Source organism: Jatropha curcas, chromosome 4 (assembly GCF_041381405.1).
Source record: "Jatropha curcas cultivar XTBG-Jc1 chromosome 4, XTBG_Jcur_1.0, whole genome shotgun sequence".
Classification (NCBI taxonomy): domain Eukaryota; kingdom Viridiplantae; phylum Streptophyta; class Magnoliopsida; order Malpighiales; family Euphorbiaceae; genus Jatropha; species Jatropha curcas.
The window spans coordinates 12006198-12023592 of NC_143154.1; the positions used below are offsets into that span (position 1 = coordinate 12006198).

At 37.4% G+C, this 17395-nt stretch overlaps 2 protein-coding genes across 2 annotated transcripts; one reads left to right on the forward strand and one right to left on the reverse strand.

Annotated features, from left to right (window-relative positions):
- Positions 1 to 7004: 7004 nt before the first annotated feature.
- LOC149496866 (uncharacterized) lies at positions 7005 to 7412 on the forward strand. Its single transcript, XM_089719947.1, has one exon. It carries the CDS (start codon positions 7005 to 7007, stop codon positions 7410 to 7412), a length of 408 nt encoding a protein of 135 aa, XP_089576073.1.
- Positions 7413 to 15577: 8165 nt separating this feature from the next.
- On the reverse strand, positions 15578 to 16801 carry LOC105635535 (transcription repressor OFP7). Its single transcript, XM_012218603.4, has one exon. It carries the CDS (start codon positions 16666 to 16668, stop codon positions 15658 to 15660), a length of 1011 nt encoding a protein of 336 aa, XP_012073993.1. The 5' UTR covers positions 16669 to 16801; the 3' UTR covers positions 15578 to 15657.
- Positions 16802 to 17395: the final 594 nt, after the last annotated feature.

Consider the following 17395-nt stretch of genomic DNA (forward strand, 5'->3'; position numbering starts at 1 on the left):
GCTACTTCCTCCTTGATTTTCAAGAACCATTCTGTTTTCAGCCTTCTTAGCTTCTGTTTTACTGGCTTAGCCTCAGGGTATACTGGAATCTTGTGCACCGCTATTGCCGGGTCAATTCCCGTGATGTCACTTGCCTTCCACATGAAGCAACCAGTAAACTTCTTCAGACATTCAATGACCTGTTCCCTGTTCACACAGTCAGATGCAATGTATGTATGTTCATTTTCTTCTTTGCCAATTATTATTTTTTCTTTTTCATTTTTTATTTCGTTTATTTGATTTTCATTATTTTTGCTTGGAAATGCTTGGAAAGATAGACACGCGGGGTAGCCAATAATTTGCAAGCTCTTATTGATTAGGACGGAATCGTCCTCAAAAATTACATCAAATTTGAAGCCTGGATTTTCTAAATCCGACACAGACGACTCAGAACTGGAACTGGACTCTGACTCGGTTTCAGACTCGGGGTCAGACTCAGACTCAATACAGGACATGATTACAGACTTTGACTCTAGGTTTGACTCGGGAGGGGGTTTATCAGCAGCGCGTTCCTCCTCGGCGTACCAGTTGGTGAGAGGCCCTTTATTCGGCTTGATCAGGCTCAGTAAGTCTTGATTCCCATCATTACTAGTGATAACTGCAACCTCGTCAAAGAGACTGGGCTGCATGAGATCTTCTATCTCTAGCTCGGTTATTGCCTCTTCGGATAAGTTATTCAGGTCCAGGACACAGATGTCATTCATTTCTAGGAATAGCTCGAAAGGATCGATCAATTCCTGGTCAGAAACAATAGCATTTACCCCGTGATTTGGTAAGGGATTAGTGCTAATGTTTGGCTTATTCCTTGGAATAATTGAAGCGTTGTCCACCAAGTCTTGGATTCGGTTCTTAAGCGTCCAGCACGCTTCAGTCTTGTGCCCATTACCCTGATGGTACTCACAGTATTCGTCAGCTCTGTAGTTCCTTGGTAATGGGTTGGGTGGCGGCCTTGCTTCTAAAGGCTTGATGTAGTTTGCCTTGACAGCCTCTCGGAATACCAAAAGGATAGGCATCCCGAGATCAGTATATGTCCTTCTCGACTGACTGGCATTTCTCATATTTCCCACACGTAAAGGATTCGTGGGGGTGATGCTTGCCACTTCGTGGACTTTGGTAGTTTGGCTAGGTTTCTTGTATTTTGAGGTACCCGAGTCTTCTTTCAGTTGCCCCATTTGAATTAAATCCTCTACCTTCGTAGCAGTGGCAATGAGCGACTGAAACATTGGTAAGTACTGAGTTTGTAGTTGTTGTTGGTAGATAGGTTGCAGGCTCTTTATAATTATGTCCACTTGTTCTTGCTCAGAAGGCCGGTTGATCATTTGGGCGGCCTTAGCCCTCCACCTCGTAAGGAACGAGGAAAAGGGTTCGTTGTTCTTCTGTTTGGTGGTTTCCAATTCCCTCCGAGTAACATCAACCTCCATATTATAGTGGTATTGCGTATTAAACGCATTGCAGATGTCTTCCCAGGTCTTCATTTTAGACCGATCCAGGCTGACAAACCACCTCAAAGCAGCACCGGTGAGTGATTGTTGAAACAACTGAGCAAGGAGCTCGCTGTTTAGTCCAAACGGGTTTCGGGCACCCACATACATTTTCAGGTGCGTTTTGGGACAAGTGGTTCCGTCAAACTTGTCCATGTTGGGCATTTTGAACTTTGTTGGCAGTCTTGCTTCGGGGAACAAGGACAAGGAGTCCATGTCCACCACTTCCTTGTGTGTCTTAAGGGCAGTGATTGACCTTTCCAAGAGTTCCAATTTTTCTCTAATTTTCTGAGCTTCCAGCTCAGAAGCAGTTCTGGAGGGCATGTCATCTAGGTTAAAGGCAGGGTTTGTCGGTTCAGCAGCAGGTCCCTGATTGGAGGTAGCAGGTCCACTTACCCCAGCGGAAGCCCCATTTTCATTACCACTACCTAGTTCAGCTATTAAGGCAGTTCTCTGGGCAGCTAATGCCTCATTCATTCTAGCCTCCATTCTGGCTTCCAGTTGTTCTATGAGATTTTGGATGTCAGCAAGTGATGCCATTTGGATTGCAGGTGAAGTTGGTGAAGCTGGTGAAGCTGGTGAGGTTGGTGAAGCTGGTGAGGTTGGTGAAGCTGGTGAGGTTGGTGATAGCACTGTAGGTGTGACTGGAACTTGGATAGGCACTAGAACAGTGGGTACCTAATAGGATAAAGGTAGCTGGATTAGGGTATAGTGGGTAGTATTCTGTATCAGGGTAGCTGAAGCAGATCGACTCTTTTGTCAAGTTGTGCATGACCAAAAAGAATATTTTGTGTTCTTTTTAATGTTTATGAGCTGATATGTCATGAATGCGCACAACATCACGTCATAATTCGTCTTAATGATATGGTTCGCATCATTGGGTGCATACAGCCCTATAGGATAGGTTCTATAGGCTATGACACAAATAGAGCATTGGCTTATTAAGGGACCCTTGAACCTTGAGTAAGGATATACCTAACCACATGTGAAACAAAGAGTTTCACGTGGGTCCAACAGTACGCATACTCATGGGCCAACCCCAAAAGGATTAGGGATGGTTTGCGGTAACAGGGAGGACGCTTTGACTGTCTGTCGACATAATCAAAGAGACCTGCCGATCAACGCTACTTGCTATCCAGACTCAGAAATTTGAACAGAAATTCATTTGAAATTCGTTTTTTATGCAATGGAGAAAAAGATTCTCAATTCATGCAAACAAATAAACAAATTTAAATGATTTAAAGTAAAATTCAATTAGGTCCAAATTCTCCTTATTAAACATTCTTAAAGAAAGAACACTTAATCATTGCTAGGGTACCCTGCAAAACAAAGCATAGTAAAATAATACCCTGAGAAGGGCAGGTTAGTTTACACAACAATTGTAGTCCACTTTATGCAAAATGATTACATAAGTCCCCAGTGAAGTCGCCAAACTGTGAACCCCTCCCCCGAAAACATATAGGCATATAAATGCATATGACTAAGGGCAGAAATGCACGTGAATGTATGAGTCGCCACCTTGTTTAATTATTTTAGGGTAAACTAGGAAAAAACCCTAAGTTGACTCCAATTTTAATTAACCTAATTACTAGATTAATTATCCCAATGTTTAAGGCATGGTTTGCGAACCCGAGGAGGATCTCGAGACCATGTCATGTTATTAAACTAACCAATGAATGAATGCTTTGTAAGGTAAGTGATGTAATTGGACCAATGAAATGTTCAAGTGATTTCGACTTACCGCTCGGGGTTAAATCCCGAACGTGCCTACGTACTTCCGTTTGAATGGAAGATCAAAGTCAATGTTGTTCGATAGGCCTTTTTAAAAGGGCTTTGAATGGGTATGCTTAATGCATGAGTGTGTGTATGCTTCGTGCATTTTGTTTAGGCATTTTGCCAAAGAATTGATTGATTTGGTTAGGCGTTTGTTGCCAAAAAATGTTGATTTAAGGCTTTTAGCCAAAAGGATTGATTTAGGCAATTTGTTGCCTAAAATTGATGTGATTTAGGCGATTGTCGCCAAAATTGATTATTTGAAGGCTTTTAGCCAAAATGAGTTGATTTAGGCAATTTGTTTGCCAAAAGGTGTTGATTGGGCGATTGTCGCCAAAATGAGTGATTTGAGGCTTTTAGCCAAAAGATTGATTAATTCAAGGCATTTTGCCAAAGACTTTGATTTAATCGATTTGTCGCTAAAAATGGGTAATCTACTTATAGACAATTTGTTTGCCAAAAGTGATCAATTGAATTGCAATATAGGCAATTTATTGCTAAGAAAAGCGTGTTTAATTAAGGCCTTTTAGCCACAATTATTGATTAATTGGACTTAAGCCGGACTGTTCGAAATAAAGGCGATTATACCATAGTCATTAATTGACTAGATACTTTAGCCAATATTGTCGGATTTAGGCTTTAACACCACGATTATTAATTAATCGGGCATTTTAGCTTAATCATATTTAATTAAGGCAGTTTATTTGCCAAACTGATGACGTGAATGCATTTATGCAACAGTTTAATTCAGAATTGGAGTAGAAGAAGAATATGCATGAAATGCTAAAATTAAATAGGCAGAGTTTCATTTATTTACTTGAGTTAATTGGCGGCCGCTTCTTAGCTTCAGCTTGAAAATTCCAAATTAAGCTCCTCGTTTAGGGAATATTAATTAGAATTAATTCAATTTAAGTGGCCAAGTATCACAACAGCAGAATAATAAAAGCCTATACTAAATGCAGAAAAGCAGTAGAAGAATCGCAAAGAGCGTAGGGGAGAAGGAGCGTCCGTCAACACAGACTGAGCGAGTAAAAACGGAGTGCCGGGGCTGTATTTATAGGGAAAACCCGGGCAGGAGGGCTGCCGGTGCCGCCATAGACGGCGGCAGCCGGCGCCGCCGTGTCCGGCGGCCACCGCCGCCGTGGCCGGCGGGCTTGTGGGTCTTTCATTCAAAAGCCTTTTTCGGGAGTTCCATACCTCCAAAAAATATTCCGGGACCAGTTCTGTGATCCTCGTAATTTTCTGGACGTTTCAAGTACCATATTAGCATACTTTCGATGAACTTTTCCGAACGGCCTCCGGTCCGGCCGGACTGTTTGTAGTCTGGGAAAATAGGCTTTTTGAGTCTCAAAATTTGAGTATTCACAGAGAGACAGCGAGTTATAGCAACCGAGGTAGATAAGCTTTTGCAAGGAGGATTCATAAGGGAAGTGAACTACCCGGAATGATTGGCAAACGTAGTATTGGTACCAAAGTCCAATAGAAAATGGAGACTATGTGTGGACTTTACCGATTTGAACAAGCCATACCCCAAAGATCCTTACCCTCTACCCAATATAGATTAACTTGTAGATTCAACAACTAGCTATGAAGTGTATCGTTTTGTGGATGCAGCAGTAGGATATCATTAGTTAAGAATGAATGAGCTAGATAAGGAGAAGACGAGCTTCATCATTGACAGGGGTATCTACTGTTATGAAGTTATGCCATTTGGATTAACGAATAAAGGAGCCACATACTAAAGATTAGTCAATAACATGTTTCAGGACCAGATAGGGCAAACTGTAGAGGCGTATATAGATGATATGATAATAAAAAGCACTCAAGCTGCTAACCATCCTAGAGATCTACAGGAAGTGTTTGAAATTTTGAATAAGTTCAATATGAAGCTAAATCCAAACAAATGTACATTCAGGGTTAAAGTGGACAAGTTCTTAGGTTTCATGATATCAGATCGGGGGATCGAGGCAAACTCCGAGAAAATCAAGGCAATCTTAAACATGAAAGCACCCACTAGCATACATGAGGTTCAACAGCTGAATGGCCGAATCACGGCCTTAGGGCAATTCATTTTATGTTCAACCAAGAGATGCAAGCCTTTTTACCGAACCTTAAAATAGTTGAAAGTTTTTCAGTGGGACTATAAGTGCTAGCTAGCCTTTGACAAGATTAAAGAATTCCTATCTTTGGCCACCCTCCTAAGCAGACCTAAAAAAGATGAGCCCCTGTACTTGTACTTAACTGCTACTAAAAACTTGGTTGCATCAGTGTCGGTTAGAGAAGAGGGAGGTGAGCAATAACCCATTTACTACACTAGCAAAGTCCTTAGAGGTGCCGAGCTGCGGTATCCAAATATTGAAAAATTGACTTTCGCCATCATTACTTCGGCAAACATGTTATGTCACTGCTTCCAATCTCATACTATATTTGTCCGAACTAACCACCCCCTAAAAAAGATCCTACACCGAGCTGAAACTTCTAAGAGGCTAGTAGATAGTTGATCAGATTAGGAGAATTTGACGTCAGGTACACATCCCGTACTACGATGAAAGCACAAGTGCTCGCAGACTTCGTGCTTGAGTTCTCCAAAGAGCAGGAAGAATGCAAATCGAAAGGTAAGATGCCAAACCCTAACAATAATTCTTAACAATTGCACACCGATGGGGCCCTAGGGAGCTCAGGGGCTACAGCAGTGATAATTCTACAAGGGCCAGGGAAGATAAAAATACAATACGCTATGTGCTTGGACTTCGCAACAACTAACAATGGCATTGAATATGAGGGATTAATCACAGGGCTTAAAGTGGCCCTCGAGGTATGAGGTCCAATGCTCCATATTTTCCTAGACTCACAGCTTGTGGTTAATCAAATTACAGACAGATTCACCAACAAAGAGGCAAACCTAGTCAAGTACCACTCTTTAGCTTTGTCCCTCTTGCACAAGCTCGAAGAAGAAGGCAGTGTTTAGAAGATGAAACAAATAGAACGGGCAAATAATAAAGAAGCAGATTCCATAGCCAAAGTTGCAGCGCAGGAAGAAGATTTGCCAAGGGAAGTGATGATTGAACACTAAAGTCGATCAAGCTATGAGTTGAATGAAGTCCTTGTATCCTAACCTGACAGCAATTGGATAAGTCCAATCCTTGACTTCTTACAGAATGATGTTCGGCCTAGCAATAGACAAGAGGTGAGCAAACTTTGCTGGAAAGTGATGAATTATGCACTGGAAAATGGAGAACTCTACAGGAGATCAAAATCCCACCCTTAGGCGAAGTGTCTAATTGAAGAGGAGGGTAATTACATCATATGGGAGACCCACCAAGGTGTTTGTGGGGCACATGAGGGTTTGGATGCCATGCTTAGGAAAATACTGCTCCTATGGTACTATTGGCCAACAATGAAGAAGGACATTTTGCTAGCATGTTCACCATTATAATAATTGTCAAAAATATGATCACTTGCCCAAAAAACCTTCCTCAGAACTACAACCCATGGGTTCAACTTGGCCTTTTGCTCAGTGGGGAATAGACATACTAGGACCTTTTTCTGTAACAACCGGACAAAGGAAATTTATAATATTCGCAATTGACCACTTCTCTAAGTGGGTGGAAGCTGAAGCCCTTAACACCATTACCCCAGCTCAGGTTATTAGATTCTTTAGGAACAATGTGATATTCAAATATAGTGTGCCCCACAAGATTGTCACTGATAATGGCAAGTAGTTTGACTCAGGAGCCTTCAGATCCTTTTGGTGAAGATTGGCACATTGCGCTCCATTTCACTTCGGTAGCTCACCCCCAAACTAATGGCCTTACCAAAGTCACCAACAGAACCATCCTACAAGGCTTAAAGAAGAGGTTAGATGGTGAGAAGGCTAACTGGATAGACGACCTAAATAGTATACTATGGGCCTACAGGACCACACCTTGGCAAGTGACTGGGCAAACTCCTTTCTCTCTTGTATATGGGACCGAGGCAATGGTACCAGTAGAAATAGGTATAGCCAGCAAAAGAACAAGGGGGTATGAGGAGCTCAATAGCAGCGAGAGTTTAAGAATCAACTTAGATTTAGCAAAGGAGCGTAGAGATGCTGCAGTCCGAGCCGAGGCATACAGGTAAGGGATGAGAAGATACTTTAACAGGCAAGTTCAAGGTAGGCAGTTTGAAGAAGGAGATACAGTATGGCCAAAGGCAGAAGTAACCAAAGGCTTGGCAGGCGTAGGCAAGTTAGGTCAGAACTGGGAAGGCCCTTATGAAGTCTCAAAGTGGCTAGGCCCAAGCACATACAAGCTTAGGAAGGTTGAAGGAATCGAGCTACCTCAGACATGGAATGCAAACAACCTAAAGAAGGCCTATGGTACTTTCGCCTAATAAGATGTAAAGTAACATTGTATTTGAATAATAAAAAGACCTCAAGTTTTTTTCTTAATGCATCATGCCTCACAAGAGTAAGACATGCATGCTGCCTTAAGTTTTTCCTGAAGGATACTACTTAGAAATTTTTTAGCATTGTACAGTTCGTCAACTCAGACTTAAGCGGTATTAATAACTAAGTCCATTAGCTCGGACATACGCAGTTCGCCTATTTGACCTAAGCGGTCCTATAACTAAGTCCATTAGCTCGGACATACGTAGTTCGTCAATTTTAACATAAACGGTCCTATAACTAAGTCCATTAGCTCGGACATACATAGCTTAATAATAAGACATAAGCGGTCCTATAACTAAGTCCATTAGCTCAGACATACACAGTTCGCCTATTTGACCTAAGATGTCCTATAACTAAGTCCATTACCTCGAACATACATAGTTTGCCAAGTTGGACCTAAGCGGTCCTATAATTAAGTCCATTAGCTCAGACATACACAGCCTGCCAAGTAAGGCTTAAGCGATCCTTTAATCAAGTCCGTAGGCTCGGCTATACATAGCTTAGATTTTAAGTTCTTAGACTAGAAATTCAACTTTGAAAGAAAACAATCTTAACAAGCATGTAAAAAAAAGGAGACGCCATCCAAAGTACTTAAAAAAAGGAGAAGAGCTCAACATATGAACAATACAAAAAAAAAGACTTCCTTTCATTAAATAAAAAGTGATTACATAGATGATTCTCAAGATTTTCCTATTCAAGGTTCAAATTACAAAAAGTCTCCCTACATAATGCTAAGTACAAGATGCTTAAGCCTAATCTAATTACTTACTTGGAAGGCACATCATTAGCTGTGCCTCGCCCTTTAGAAGAAATGGGGTGGATATCAGCTGAAACTTTGGTATCTACCCTCAGAGGTGAGGAATCATTATCATGGCGATCTTGGGAGTGGACATCGCCCCCAACATCCCTTTCTTCCTCATCTTCATCATCCCTATCTAGGTACAAGCCATTTACCCAATCCCAGTCTTCTTCAAGATGCTTATCCTTCAGCTCAATTAGAAGTTCGCCCTTAGACTTAGGCATGTCTTCACTAGGTCATCTGCCTTAGATCCTTCCTGATCTTGAAGCCTTTGTAATTCCCCTTCCATCTCTTTCACCTTGCCCTCAAAATCTTTATTTTTGGCAAGAAAATCCTGGTTCTCCTCTTTTAACTTTTCAAGCTCGGCGTCGAGAGCATCAATATCCGCCTTGTGCCGAGCTTCTTGCTCCCTCAAGGCAACTTCAGCACTCTTCAATACATCCTCCATCTCATTCATCTTTACTTCCATCTCGGTATAACCCCCCTTCAACTTGGTTATCCGAGCGAAGTTCATATTATTGGCATTCAAAGCCTGAAACAAACACTGTATTAATTAAATCTTTGGTCGGCACATCATCCAGGTGATCGAAATAGCGAACATCTAAAGGAACAAGACAATGGTGAGCCATCTCTAGGCTGGGCCCATCCTCTTGAAGACTGCAGTTCGCCCTATACTTGTGTATAAAATAACTTTGGATGTCCAAAGCTCTGGAAGGAAGGGGAGGAGGAACAAGAATAGGCACTTCCCTCTGCCTCTTTCTACGTGGCTTGGGTAAAGGGCTTGATGGAGGAAGCTCAGAATGGGAGGCCCCAAAAATAGCTTCAGCCTCGGACAGCTGGTGATCCAGTACCACTAAGGGTACTTCTTTCTCTAAACCCTCACCCCTAGCTTTCTTCTTCATCGCTTCGGCCACCTTGGCCTTCTTGGAACTTTTCATTTTCTTAGGATCCATTTGTGTGCAAGAGTAAGAGGGAAAATCAAAAGATGTCAGTGTAAGGAACCAATGAAAAGTGACTAAAGATAAAATTTACTAAGGGGAGAAGGGTTGGGTCTCACAGGTCCATTAGGAGAACAGGTCGGATAACCCTCGGCTATCACCTGCCTCAAATTAATAGATCCAAGTCCCCTAGCCTTTATTAAATCCACACATATCCGATCATAAGGGGTGGGCGAGGCAGGAAGATGGCGAAGTGAATCTTCAAACCACCGGTTTGGCACTCCAAACCCTCCCGGACTTTTAACAATAAAAAACTTAGATTTTCAATTCTTCAAAGAGGAAATCTTATATCTCTTGGAGAAGACATTGCTTTGGTTTTTCGCCTGAAGAAAACATTTATCCTCGTTAGGGAGAACAAAGAAGTGACAAAGTTCCCGAACTGCCCGAGCCATCAAAGTATGTCCATCTTGGCGAGCCAACGCTACTATGCCACACAAGAGCCTTAAACCATTGGGGTGTGACTGGCTAATAATGATGTTGTAATCATTAAAAAATGATTTCATAAGATCGGAAAAGGGAAATCGAACCCAGATTGGAAGCTTTCCTCATACATCATGATAGAATCCTTATCCAATGGCTCGGTTACCCTTATATTCTCCGCGGGTCTAATTAGCTTGTACTCTAGCGTAATGTTTTACATAAAACATATGTCCAATAGCTCGCCCTCGTCAATATCAGACGAAACGTCAGCAATCCTAACGTCCACTTTCTTGCCTTTAGCCTCGTCCACCCTCGAGTCCATGTCTTCAGCACGCTCATCACCGGACTAATGAAGTAGAACTTGAACATCCTCGTCTCTAGAAGAACCCATGACCCTAAATAATGAAAAGCAGAAAGAAGAAAGGGACAGATGTAGAAATATAATAACTTACTTAGAGAAGTTAGAGAGAGAGAGAGTTTTAGAGAGAGATGTTCTAATGATCAAGAAATGAGAAGTAAGGCAAATGAGGTAAGGTAGAACCTTATATAGGCAAGGCGAGGCACTGAAGAGTCACCTTATTAAATGAAGCAACTTTTTAAGTGCACCTCAGACCAACACTTCGTTCTCCTCAAAATGAAGCTGTCATTTGCTAACAATCTTCACAAAGCAACACAATAAAAGTTTGCTAAATAAAAAATAACAATAATATAATAACTAATCATAAACAATAAAAATACATAAACACTACATTTGGACATAAAATGACCAAATAACTAGTAGGGAGACTACTGTTAACATACAATAATATAATAATTTAAATAATAATACTAGACTCCTAAATAAACTCTAACTAACAGATAATATAGGATTTTTGATCCTTATCCTAGCACAATTATTTGGAATCTAATATATATACTCCAAAGAGAGGCTAATTTACAATTACTTAATTTCTCAATTTCTGAGAGCTTAACTATTAATTATCATCTTAACTAAAGCCAATTATCATTTGGTCCTTAAGGTCCTTATTAATTATTTGGCCGACTTGAAATAAATAGACATATGATTTAATTAATTCACCATAGTCTACATCTAATCCATTTTTAAGGTACCAATTACATTAATAATTACTTAATTATCCAAATATCATATGTCCATAATTTAGATGGTAATTAATTTGATCAAGTCCATTAATTGCTTGATTAAGTCCATAACAGTCCTTGAATCATCCATTTATTCTTTTAACTCCTTCAAGCATAAATATTGTGCCATGAGTCCGTGGATCATATCCAATTTATCCTTGAGATTTCATAATTGGACTTTAGCCTAACTGGTTTGACCCAATTATCATTAAGTTCAATTATATCACTTAATTCACCAATAATCAATTAACTTATAATTTATATCATATAACATCATTAGCATTTTAATTACATATCATAAAATAAAATACACCTATTGCACACTAAACTCGTTTTAATTAACACATATTAACATAAAATATAATCCAGATCATCAAATTATCAACCACACTTCATGATACTTGAGTTGAGACTCATTTTAATATAAGCAGTTTAATTCCCATAAATAATTAATTAAAACTAAGACATTAAATCTGAAAATGTTAGAAGCAGCGGCCCCTACACTTGATTCCAAGTACAAATGTATTTTCCTCACCATTTTAAAATGAAAATGTAATGCTCAGTATATAATTACAATAATAAAATTATAAGTATACACTTGGATCATTTATTTTTTCTATCAATAATAATAATAATAATAATAATAATAATAATAATAGTTTTAACAATATAGAAAAGGGAAAAAAAAAATCCTTGGACAAAGACATGAGTACGAATCGAAGGCAATGAATCCGATGTTGTGAGAAAGAGGAGCCACTCTAGAAAATCAAAATGATGAAATTTCTCAAACAAGAGGAACATAAAAGTGCCATAGTGGATGAGTTTGTTTCCATGAGTAATGGGAATAATCATCCGAGCAAAGCGGAAAGGATGACCGCTCCTCTCGGCCTTTTTCTTGCCTTTTTGATGTTTGGTCAATGTATACTTTTTTCTTTTCCTTTATGAAGATTACAGCCAATTTGTATTTCTATGCAGTCCGCTTGTCCTGCTGCTCCTGGGAAATCACCATGTCCGGTAAAGTGTCTACTGGTTGATTAGCTAGCATGCACGTTGAAAATGGGCCCTCTATATAGGCATGGCTGGTTCAATGAACCGCCGGTTTCGGTTCAATGAACCGCCGGTTCGAGATGTTTAAAATTTTGAACCGGAACCGGCCCTTGAACCTCCGGTTCTGATCCGGTTCCGGTTCCAGCACGATTCAGCACGGTTTCGGCGAACCGACGGTTTAAATTACGGTTCCGATTCGGTTCCGGCATTACGCAAATTTTTAAAAAAATAATAAGATTTTGATTTCGAATTCATGAATAAATAATAATTTTAAAATGTTTAAATTTTATTAACTAAATAAATTATTATAAAATTTTAAAACAAAAACTTCTATTAATTTAGAACTGTTATTACTTTAAATTTACAAATTTTGCTAACTCACTAATATAGAAAATTATAATTTAATTGCCTACGTATCCTCTTGAAAATTAGAGAAAATCAAAGCCCACATAGTTCTTTTTTTTTATTACATTGGAAAATAACCTCCCAATTATTACAATTAATTTTAGTCATCAGTGCCATTAGTCTCCGTTAATGAGTCGGAATCATCATCGTCGCTTGAACTTTGGCCAAACAATGAAATGGAAATAAATGGGAGGTAGGATAATAAACACCACTAAAAATTCTCGTACAATTTTCAAAAACTTTCAAAATATCTAATATTTTTTTACAAACAGTCCAATTGGTTGGATAAAGTTGAAAATGTGATGCATGCAATTGCATAAATGAAGAAAGAATATCTTTATATTCATAAGACTCATTTAACATTTTATAAGTTGAATTCCACCTTGTAGGAATATCTCTTGAAAATTTTTTATATTTTTTTCCCATAGAGTGACAAAAATTTTTAAATTCTTTTCTAACATATTCATGTGTCCATAAATGATTTAAAGCATTTTTTATTGGACGTAAAAATACATTTAATGTTGTTAATGCATCTTGAACACATAAATTTAAAATATGACATGCACATCTAGTGTGAAAAAACTGTCCACCAAATTTAGGTTGACAGAGTTTTTAATTCATTTATTGATGCGGTATTTGCACTGGCATTATCAAAACCAATTGTAAAAATTTTTTTAGTCAAACCATATTCTTCTAAAATAATATTTAACATGGTAAAAATATTATGCGCGGTGTGAGAGTCATCAAAAACTCTAAGTGCAATAATTCTTTTTTCAAGTTTCCATTCATTATCAATCCAATGAGATGTAACACCCATATAAGAATGAGTTTGCCAAGCATCACACCAAATATCACAACAAATGGCAATTTTACCATTAAAATTTACAAATAAATTTTTTAAAATTTCTTTTTCTTTTAAATAAATAGATAAAATAGTCCTTTTAAGTGTATTCCTAGGTATCTTTTTTGCTAAAAGATTTAATACTTTTTTACAGTAGTTATTAAATCCAATTTTTTCACCAAATGAAAAAGATAATCGTTTCATACAAACCATTTTAGCCATTTCAATTTTATTAGTTTCATCACTATATTTAAATAGAGGAGTGTTAGGATCATTATACCTTGATGACGATAATTGAGTTTGAGTTACATCCATTCCTACCTCACTTGGATGATGTGATTTTAAATGCCTATTGAGAGTGTCATATCCTCCTCCAAGCTTGAATGCATATTCTTTTTTGCAATAATTACATCGAACCGCATTGATTTCTCCATTATCTTGAACAATTTTTGCAAAGTGCTTTTTGAAAATATCTGATTGTGGTGGTTTACCTATTAAAATATTAGGAGATATTGCTTCTTGTGGTGAAAAATCAATCAATGGATCATTTGAATCAATTTCTTCCACGCTTTGAGCAACTCGCTTTCCCTTGGAGCTTTGTGAATTGTGTGCCATAATTTTAAATGGAATTATGGAAAAAAAAATGAATAAATGGAATATGAAATTAATGGAATTTAGAATTGGATGTATGAAAATAAAGCAATATTAAGAAGAGAAGAGGAGAGATAGAATATAATTGGTTGTGAAAAAAAAATTAATCAACTCATCATATTTATACATATTTTTCATTTATGTAGTTTCCCAAATTGTCCCTTATAACAGAAAAAAAAACAATTATATTTTTGGATAATTTAGTAAATTATAATAAATAAATAAATAATTAATTAATTAAATTATAATAAACAATTATATCCGTTTGAAGTTTTAACATTGTGTAAATTGTTAATTGTATAGTTAAAAAAAATATGTGTTTGTAAACAAAGTTCAACGGCTAAGTGAAAATGAAACGATGAGCTTTCAAAAAAAAAAAGTGAAATAATGATGCTTCCTTTTTTTTAAACCAAAATGATGATGTTTTTTTTTCACTATTTTTGATTATTGCAATAAATAATTTTGTTTGTGAATCCAGTTCGAACCGGACCGAAACCGCCGGTTCCGGGCCAGTCCAGGTTCATTTTTTAACATTCACATGAACCTTAACCGGCCCTTGAACCGCCGGTTCCGGTTCAAAATTTTGAACCACCGGTTTCGGTTCATCTACAGTACGGTTCGGTTCTGGTTCGATTCCGGTTAGAACCGAACCGGTGGCCATGCCTACCTCTATAGAAGGCCTAAAGAAAAGGGATATATATATATATATATATATATATATATATATATATATATATATATATACACACACACAGGAAAGATATAATTTTTATTCAAACGAAACCGTTTACTGAAAAAAAAAATACAGTAGAAACAATATTTAAAATTTTTTTATTATAAAATAGAAATAATATTTAAATAATATATATATATATAGATTGAGAAAAAGGAAAATTAGGATTTGGCAAAGTTATTATAATCTCTTTTCCTTTTATCCTAGAATCTTATACAAATAAAGGGAATAAATCATCATTTCTCAAATAGTTGATAGTTAAATTGAGTTGCAGTCAATGCACAAAAGTGAGACAAATATTTTTAAAAAATTCGAAATAAAAATTAGAAGGCAGAGCCAAAACTAAGACAAGTACTAGGCTTAACGTTTTATTTGAACATTGCGATTGAGTCAAAGTTTACTTTATATGAGCCCAATAAAATTTATCAAGAAAACAATTTTACCTAACTACCACTGCCAGTAGTCATACATGTGTCATCTAATGTAATTATATAACTTTCTTATATTAATACAATTATTTTCTGGTAATTACTAATTTTTACATATATATATATATAAGCTACAAAATTTTATGATATCAAAAATAATAAATATAGTTTTCTGAAAATTATACGATTTATTATTTTAAAAAATAAAAAATTAATTAAATAATTTAATCGTTTTGGTGTAAACTCGATATCTGACCCTATTACTAGAGACTGTCTAATCTAGTTCGGAAATTAGTCACAGTTAAAGATCTTCGTCCCTCCAAGCAGATGCGTTTAGTGAGAGAAATAACTTTGCATACAACAATTATAATTATAATTTTCCTAAAAAGCAAATATAAAATATTTCTATAGCCATTTATTAATATGAATAAGTAAGAGGAATAACAAAAGTGAAGTAACTAATAAGGAAATTACTAACAGAGACTAATAGAATTTGTAGAGAACAATTTCTCCCAAATCTCAGAGAAAACCTCAACTATAATTCCATGATGACGTTTAGAATTCAAAGACAAGAAGCATTGCAGAAGTTGCTCCAAATCCTTGACCTCAAACATCTCCTTCTCCATTATCATCTCCATCATCGACATCTTGAAGTCTTCGTATGGGTCCTCCGATTTCTTCACCACCGCAAAGCTCTCCTTCACCTTCCCATCCACAGTGCACGGTAACAGCCGCTCAAACGTTGACAATCTTGCCGGAGAGAATGATGCCGCCTCGCTACAGCTCTTTCTTGCCTTGCTTGTAACATGCCGTTTTGCCTTTTTAACCTTCTTGTTTCGATGATTAATACCAAAGGGATGAGATACTTCACTTATGGTTTGCAAATGGGTACTGAAATCTGGGGAAGAATAATCAGAGAAGCTTCTGGTTGATGAGACTAATGTTTCTGTTTCCTTGTTGTAAATATCATCTTCCTCTTCACTGCTGAACAATCTGCTCTCCGTAGAGGAATTTCTGACGTAGATTCTTGGAGTTGATTTCTTCTTCTTTTTGATCCGTCGCCTTTTCCTTTCCGTGTTTGAATGAGGAGGAAGCAAAATGTTGTGGTTATCGAAGTCACTTTTAACCAAAGAATTATAAATTTTCCGACGAGGAGTTTCGTCGTACATTTTAGCCACTACGTGCCATTTCTCTTCTTTCTCCCATTGGAACTCTGTTGCTGATTTGCTGTAGGCGGTTTCAGAAAAGTGATTCGCGGTGGATCTTGATCTGAATCCGCTTTTGATTGAAGCTAGCGCCGAGGACATGTGACGCTTGATGGAAGAGTTATGGGGTTTGGGTGGCGGTGGAAGACGGAGTTTTACGGGAGAAAGTCTGAGAAATGAAGGGACAGGATTTGATGGAAGAGTGGATGGGTCCTTGGAGCGGCAAGAATTGAAAGATGTGATTACCCGGCAGAATTTTACCTTGAAATGTTCGGCCATTTTTTAGCTCGTGTGATGGCTTTGTCTTCAAGCTTTTAGCAAAGCTTCAAAGCATAACCTGCTTGTTAAACAATGTAGAGTTTATATATTGGACACGGTTTACATTTTTTTTTTTTCCTTTTTTCTAATTGCAAACGGGAAACATCTTACCTCAACCGGGTTCATTGCCCCATTTATGGACCAAACATTAAACTAAAGATTTTTATTGATACACTTGGAGCATAAAAGATAAAGTCAGAATAATTTTTAAAGAATCATTAGTTTCGTAAATTTGATTCATAACTGGGTTCATAACTGGGCTATGGACCCGTCTAGATAGGTTTTTTCCTTTCCTTAAACTCCTTTTATTCAATAATAGAGGATTGTTGTATGAAATAGTTTTTTGAAAATTTCTTTCCCCTCCTGGTATATGGGACCAATCAAAAACAAACTTTTAATATAAGAAAAATATTTTTGACTTTTCACTAAAAAAATAAAATAGTATCAATTTTTTAGGAAAATTAATTATTTAGTCTCTGAGGTATAATGAAATTATTTAAGTAGTCTCTTCTTTCTAAACAAATATTTAGAGCATCTCTCACGTTTGGATCCATTATTTTAAATAGTCCCTCTATCCAATTTTAAGAGTTCTTTCCATTAAGTCATAAGAAAACGATGAAAATTTCCCGGGCAATACAAAAGCCACAGACCTTCTGTCTTTCTTTGCCACCTTCGTCTGCACTGCCTC